Source organism: Lutra lutra, chromosome 11, assembly GCF_902655055.1.
Source record: "Lutra lutra chromosome 11, mLutLut1.2, whole genome shotgun sequence".
In the NCBI taxonomy this organism is placed as follows: Eukaryota; Metazoa; Chordata; class Mammalia; order Carnivora; family Mustelidae; genus Lutra; species Lutra lutra.
The window spans coordinates 803,885-811,082 of NC_062288.1; the positions used below are offsets into that span (position 1 = coordinate 803,885).

The 7,198-nt window shown below is 58.2% G+C and overlaps 1 protein-coding gene across 1 annotated transcript; it reads left to right on the forward strand.

Moving 5' to 3' along the window:
* The first annotated feature begins 204 nt into the window (after positions 1 to 204).
* On the forward strand, positions 205 to 6,557 carry LOC125080704 (spermatogenesis-associated protein 31A6-like). Its single transcript, XM_047694673.1, has 5 exons — positions 205 to 841; positions 1,216 to 1,273; positions 1,826 to 1,886; positions 2,214 to 3,461; positions 3,666 to 6,557. The coding sequence occupies exons 1-5, from the start codon at positions 689 to 691 to the stop codon at positions 6,496 to 6,498; spliced, it is 4,353 nt and encodes a 1,450-aa protein (XP_047550629.1). The 5' UTR covers positions 205 to 688; the 3' UTR covers positions 6,499 to 6,557.
* Positions 6,558 to 7,198: the final 641 nt, after the last annotated feature.

Consider the following 7,198-nt stretch of genomic DNA (forward strand, 5'->3'; position numbering starts at 1 on the left):
CATACCTGGGAGGTTTAACTATTTCACTTTGTTTGTACTTCCTTAGCTTTGTAAGTTTGGAATAATCATTAACTTTCTAAGTCCCTCTAGCTGAAGTTAGTGAAGATTAATTGAAATGAAGCATCTTTGAAGATGTTTTCAAAGTGCACATGGCTCAAGCCCACAGGAATCTGAGTTTCATTTGTACTAGGGTCATGCAAGGCAACAACGTATTATGTGGGGGACTGCAGCTGCACACAGAGGACAGAATTCCTGGGAATTAACCAAAATTCCAAGGACAAGTCCAGATTTTTAAAAGCTATGAAACTGATGGAGCCCAACTGGAGATCCCAAGGGGAACAGGTATTCTCTGAGCTCCACGCAGGATGAAAGGCAAATTGACAAAGATCTGTCTCTAGCAGGGTGAGCGGGTAGGAGTGTCAGGCCTGGGAGGGTGGAGGGATGACGGAGCTATGGGCTGGCGGTGGAGAGTGGATGTGGTCCAGCTACCTGTGTCCCTTACCTGTCCTCAAGGGCCCTTTGTGACCAGACCACAGCTCTGTGATGTGAGCATGAGGCTTGTGTCTGCACATACACACCCAGGGCTCAGTTGCCTGAGGGTAGCAGTGCGATCGGTTACTAACTCTCAGGGCTCAGTTGCCTGCGGGCAGCAGTGCGACTGGACACTAATGTTTTTCAGAGGAAAGAGATGGAGAATTATCTTTTCCCTCAGGAATTCCTTACTGATGGTTGGCTGAGTCCCACTATCTGGGCAGTTAATACCATCCTTGCCTTCGTATGGGGACTGGGGCTCTTCTTCCTCATACTTTCCTATTTCCAGAAACACAGGAAGAGCAGGAAGGTAAGGAACCCTCGGCCCAGACCCAGCAGAGTGTGATTCTATCTTCTTTTCTATTATTCTATCCACTTTTCTGAGTCACTGGAGAGACTCCTGAGATGGGAACGGATAGAATTGTCAGGAGAGGGTAGACCACCATCCATCCAGGACAAGCCAGACCAGGCAGGGATTAGAGGGACACAAGGATTTCTCCCCAAAGATCTCAGGCTGGAGTCCAGGTGTGGTGGAGGGGTGCAGGACAGTGTCCCAAACACAGTGACCAGTGGCCGAGGACCAGAGGTTAGGAGCTGCCTCTCTAGCAGAGGTCAGGCCCCTGAGCACCTGGTCACCTGCTGCTGGGGTGGGAGTCCCAGCCTCCCGGTTTTCTCTTATCTCAGTACCAAGCGGAGCCACGGAGAAGGAGCAACAGAAGGAAGAAAAACCAGACTCTGAAAGGTGAGTGAGTGTCCACCACTCACCCTTGCGTGCCCCAGTTACACTGTGCCCCCTGCTCTGAGGTCCCAGCCCCACCGTCTCCAGGACACCAGGGTCTGACCCATCCCTCAGGAAACAGAGCCCTGGGGTAGAGGGATGGGGGCTCCTGGGAGGAAGAGGAGAACCTGGAGGCTTCCCAGATTCTGTGCCAGAACAAAGCCCTGAGGAGCTGGAAACCAGTATTGCTCAGCAGGGGCCCCAGGGCCTGGACTGGGGGCGGGACCTCCCGCTCCCACTGTGGACAAGCTGTTCAACTCCACTCAGATTCTTCTGTGAGGCCACATGGTCCTTCCTCCCCAAACACGGTCATGAATGAGGAAGCACTTTGGAAAAGACAAAGCGATCCCCATCATGAACCCTGTAATCACCATGCGGGCACGTGGCCTTGGACAGTGCTGTTTGGGGCTTCCAAGTCCAATCCCCCAAAGGTCTCCCCTAAAGGGACATTGTACCCAGCCTCCTGTAAGACCCCTGGGCCCCGCCTTCCTCTGTGACCCAGTCTCCTGTTTCCAGTTTTCAGAGATTGCCTACAGGATCTGGAAGAGGTTCAGGACCTGTTCTCCCTTCTGCAAAGGTAAAGAATCTGCCCCCTTCTCCCCTGGGTGGGCCTCCCTGAGTCTATGGTGTGACCCAGGCACTGCAAGAAACAGCCTCTGGGGCTGTTCAGGGGAACTGGGAGGAGCCGGGGGGACAGACTGTGACCAAAGCCCCAGGCTGAGGGATAGCAGAAGCATTGTGACATGGGTGTGGGGCGTGGAGGGCCATGGGGACAGACTGACCAAAGCCCCAGGCTGAGGGATAGAAGGAGTATAGTGACATGGGTGTGGGGTGTGGAGGGCCGTGGGGACCGCTCCTGGCCCCAGCTGCTGCAGCGGCAGCTCACACCTCCTGTCTCCCGCAGCCACCTGGCGAGGCTCTCTGACCAGGGCGGCTTTCACCAGTTCTTACGTCAAGCAGCCCCTGGGCCGGTGCGCCAAGGGGTGCCAGCTGGAGCCAGTCAGCCATGCAGGGAGCCTGTGGAAGACGCTGCTCCCACCATGGCCCCATCACCTGCCCACGCTCCGCTGACGGGCCCCCCTCGGCCTCTGGCCTCCACCCTGCCATCAGGACCAATGATCTCCTCAATTTCTGTCAGTTCACACTCCTCCCTGAGTACTTCACGGCCAGCAGAGCCTTTCCTCCCCCCGGATGGCTTTTCACACCAGCCCCTTGCTCTTCCCCCTTCCCCGCCATGTCTCCCTCCTTCCGAGGCCTCCCCTGGGCCTCTGACAGCCTCCTTGGCCCCAGAGCAGCTGGACTCTCCTTTGACTCTCCCTCAGAATGACTCAAGGGCACCCCCGCCATGCCCCATCCCACAGAGCTCAGCTCCGCACATGCCTTGGTCAGCTGACAGGTCAGCTTCTCCTGTCCCAGCCATCTCGGACCTGGGCCACTCACGCTACCCCATTTCGGCCCTGTCCTGGTGGCAGGCGGCTGCCAATGCCTGGAAACTGTCCACCTCAGCATGCTTGGAGTCCCATCAGGTGCCTCTGTCCCACGGCCCACTAGAGGCCTTGTTCTGGGGAGACCCCACACACAGACAGGGAGAGACTAGGATGCCACCTTCCATCAACCCAGACATCCAGAAGCTTCTGGAGATACTCACCACCAAGAGAACAGAACTGAAGTTTTGGAAGGAGAAGGAAAAGAAGGAAAGGTCAAAATACCAGCTGACATCTTTCGGGAGAATGCTCAAGTCCCCAGCTGACGGGCAGGACACCATGGGCTGCCTGTCCTTCTGGAGCATGAGGGGCAAAGCGAAACAGCTGCTCAGTCCTGAGAAGCCCCCACATCCCAAGATTCCAGGGGACAATTTGGAGCAGAAATGCAGCCAGCTCTTCTGGGGTCTCCCCTTTCTGCACAGCGAGTCCCTGGTGGCCACTGTCAGGGTGACCGATCCGCCACTGGATCTCCCATCCATCATATTCAATGAGCTCTCTCATGCCTTGCCGCTCCAGATTCAGGCCAGCCTGGCTCCACGCCTCTCCCTGACCCAGGACTTACAGGACCCTTTGGCCCTGCCTCAACCCTTGACCCTGAGCTTGTCCCAGTCCCTGCCCCTGCCTCTGGCTCAGCCCCAGCCCCTCCCTCTGGATCAGACCCAGCCTCGGCCCCTCCCTCTGACTCAGCCCCAGCCCCTCCCTCTGGACCAGCCCCAGCCCCAGCCCCTCCCTCTGACTCAGCTCCAGCCCCTCCCTTTGGACCAGCCCCAGCCCCTCCCTCTGGACCAGCCCCAGCCCCAGCCCCTCCCTCTGACTCAGCTCCAGCCCCTCCCTCTGGACCAGCCCCAGCCCCTCCCTCTGGATCAGCGCCAGCCCCTTCCTCTGGACCAGCCCCAGCTCACCTCTCTAGCTCAGCCCCAGACCCAGGCAAGCCTTGAACCCTCTGTCCCAGTCGGACCGCCTTCTCTGCCACCGGATATGGGGAGCTGCGAGGTGTCCTGCCCTGTAGCCCAGAAGACACCATCTTACATGTCAACTGCCATTCAAAACCTGGAATGTCACTTTCTGAAGAAGCAACTAGAAAGTGACAAGGTACCCCCTGTGGTGAAAAGATCTCAGGAAGTCTTTAGCCAAGGTCCTCCCAACCTTCTGCCGGGTGGCCAGGCCCCCCAGGGCCATGGGTCAGACTCTGTCCTTCCTGGGAACTTGATCGACTCTGAGCTCCAGGAGCAACTGGAGTGGCACCTTTGGAAGAGGTTCATGAAGCAAGAAAGGGGCCCGCCCCGCAGGATCCAGCTATCCCTGAAGATACAGCCTCAACAAGAGTTCCAGAAGGTGCCCCAGGCACGCAGCTGGCACAGCCTCACGTCTGAGTCTGAGTCTACGGATGGAAGCTGCCAGGCCATGCAGAAGACTGGGTCCAGGTACCCAGGAAGGACCGTGCCAGGAAAAAGCCTGGGCAAGGATTCAAGGTCCAGTGCAGGGAGGATCCAGAAAGATCTACAAAGGGGCATGACAAGCTCTCCAGGGAGGGTTCCAGGAAGAAATAGTGAGGAGTCAGACACAGACTTGAAGCCCTCCACAAGCAGCACAGAAGAGAAACACCCAGCAAAAGACCTGAGAGACCATTTCAGGAAGTTGGGGCAGTCCAGAGAGAGTCAGGTTCCTTCCAGGCTCGCTGCCCACCACACCTTGGACCTTCCTGGAAAGCCAAGCCCTCACAGGAAACCTGGAAAGCCAGCACTTTCCAAGTGTTGGGAACGCTGCATGACCACCTTCCACGATTTTTCCATCCTCAGTCCATACACTCAGCGGATGCTAGAAGCACATATCATAAGGCTTAGGGTGAAGCACCAGTGGGGCCTCCCCCTCAAGGTTCTCAAGCCTATAAACCTCTTCAAGTTGAAGAAGGGCTTCCTCCTCTCCCAGTCCTCTGGTCCCCTCTCAGCCACCTGTGTATCCAAGGCCGGCTCGGGGACCAAGTTCGTGGGAAATCCTCCTCAGCCCTATCAAGGAGAGGTAATGAAAGAGTCTTATCCCACCTGGGGGGGTCCCCTTGATGCTCCCCAGCCTACATGTGAGGAAATCCAGCAGGCTCTGGAAGGGAACGCACCTGGGGGTGGCCCTCTGGCTGGACAGGGGACCAGGCCACCTTCTCAGACCTTCACATACAGCTTTGTGGGCAGAATCTGGCACAGTGAGACTGCCTCGAGGACTCTTATGAACAGCACCTTGGAGTCAAGTCCAAGTCCAGCAATGGCCATGAAGGAGCCAAGGAGGGCGAATGGGGGTTGGGCCTCACGGGACGTGACTGTGCTAGAGCTCAGCTTAGAGCCCCAGGATTTGAGTGCCGAAGAGCCCAGGGAGGTCGAGGAGGCCCCTGCCTGGGGAGTCACCTTAGAACCCCGTGTGCTGGCCAACAACCAAGGCCTCTGTGGCGAGCTGAGAAGATCAGGGTCCTCAGGGAAAAGCGACAGCCCCCCACCACCTACAAAGTTGGTTGCCCAAGATCCTGAAGAGCTATGCCTTGAGGCTCGGTGCAGGGGATCGGAGTCCCAGAAGTTGATGGAGACAGAGAACTGGCCTCGGACTGCCAGCCCCACCGTGCTCCTTCAAGACTGTGAGACTGGGGTCCTCCTTCAAGACTGTGCCACTGAGCCTCTCCTTCAAGACTGTCAGTCCAACGTGTTCCTCGCTGCCGATGTCTTGGCTTCTCAGGGATGTCTGTCTGGCTTCCAGAGCGGGTCCAGCGAAGACACATCTACTTCCCAGGTGCCACGTGGCCCAAGATCCCGTGGCCAGAGCCCCCATAGGCAGCGGGGACCCCCGGGACTGCAGCACCAATGGAAGAACCTGAGCAGGTCATGTGTCCCCCCCAAGGAGAGAGAGAGCTCCAGGAGGTCCCCCTCGAGAGAGACTGCCAAAGAGTCATCCGAACTGAAGCTCCTCCAGATCAGTGAGGTGACACGCCCCATCCGGAGCCAGGAGTCAGCAGATGCCTCAGGAAGCAAGTCCTGTGAGATCTCAGGGAAGAAGGAGGTGGCGCCTCCGGAAAATTACTTCAGGAGAAGAATGAGGCACCTGCTCCAGTGGTTCCTTCCCAGTAGAGGCAAAGGACTGGAAGATTCCCTTCGAAAGGGCAAGTATTCGTCATCCCAGGGCCGGGGACAAGCCACGGGCAGGTCGGCCATGGACAGCACTTCTGCCGAGGCTCAGGTGGTCGTGACCGCAGTGGGGCGGATCCTAGAGGAGAAAATGGTTCCTCACCAGGGACTCAGGGCCCCAGAGTTCAGCTGGTGCCAAAAGGATCTCCAGGCTTCAGCAGACCCCAGTGTCTGCTACCACAGGGTCCTCTCCTACCAGGAGCAGAGGAGGGTGATGAGGGAGACAGCCAGCCCACAGGGCACCCCCAGGGGCCGCAGCTATGCCAACAAGACCGAGTGGATTGCGTGGCCCTTCCCCGCCCAGGTGCCGGGGGGCCCAGGCAGACCCTGCCAGTGTGGGTCCCTGGTGCCAGGCCCTCCACGCCGCACCCTGCAGCTGCACTGCCCCAGGCACTGCCTCCTTCAAAGATACATCGCACCCGGCCAGCCACTGTGTGCTCCTCACGCCTTTCCTGGGAGGACAACTTTCCTCCAAGAAAAAACGCAAACGGTGCAGAGAAAAACTTTTTTTTCTCACATTAGCACATCCTCTATGGGCTAATGGCTTCTCTGTGCCACAATTACTTTGCTTCCCCAAAATACATGTTCTTTTTCTCGTGAGTGGTGCTGGCCTCTGTGTGTGCCCTGCTGCGGGGGGTGGGAAGGATCAGGGTCCGCTCTCCCCGAGGGCCTGCTTTGACTTTCAGAACGAATGGGGCCTTGGAGGACGGGTGACCGCGGGGTCCACCCCCACCTCCTTCCTCATCTCCTTCGGGGTTTTCACGACAAGGTGAACAAGACCCAGACCGGGACCTCGCTCTGCCCATCCTCTCCTGCTTTCCCTCCACCTGGAGCTTGTGTGGCTGTAAGGGAGGGTCCGCCAAGGCAGAAATCCCGCTCAGGCTCCAGGAAGACGGAGTCCTAGGTCAGAGTGGGGCCCGCAGTTGGGAGACACAAGGCTGTCCCTGAGGGCAGAGGTGAGAAATCCTGCCCCCCCCCACAGTCTCCTTCAGGGAGTAGAGGACAGCCTCCCCGGGAGCCTTCTCACCCCAGGGAATCCCATCTTAGCTCCGTCATCCCCTCTTTTCACACTCGGAGCAGCAAGGGATGAGCTCACTCTTAGTGCTGAGGGTGTGTGTGGGGTGCCACAGAGACCCCCAGGGACCAGCCTGCCCAGCTCCAGGGCACTGAAGGGGCCTGCTCACCAGCACCCCCTTCCCCTTCTGGGGGATGGAGGGGGTGTGGCTGTGGGCAGGGGGAGC

Coding starts and splice junctions, on each gene's coding strand:
- LOC125080704 (XM_047694673.1), top strand. CDS start 689: ATGGAGAATTATCTTTTCCCTCAGGAATTCCTTACTGATGGTTGGCTG. Junction 842..1,215: donor AACACAGGAAGAGCAGGAAG/GTAAGGAACCCT, acceptor CTCTTATCTCAG/TACCAAGCGGAGCCACGGAG. Junction 1,274..1,825: donor GAAAAACCAGACTCTGAAAG/GTGAGTGAGTGT, acceptor TCCTGTTTCCAG/TTTTCAGAGATTGCCTACAG.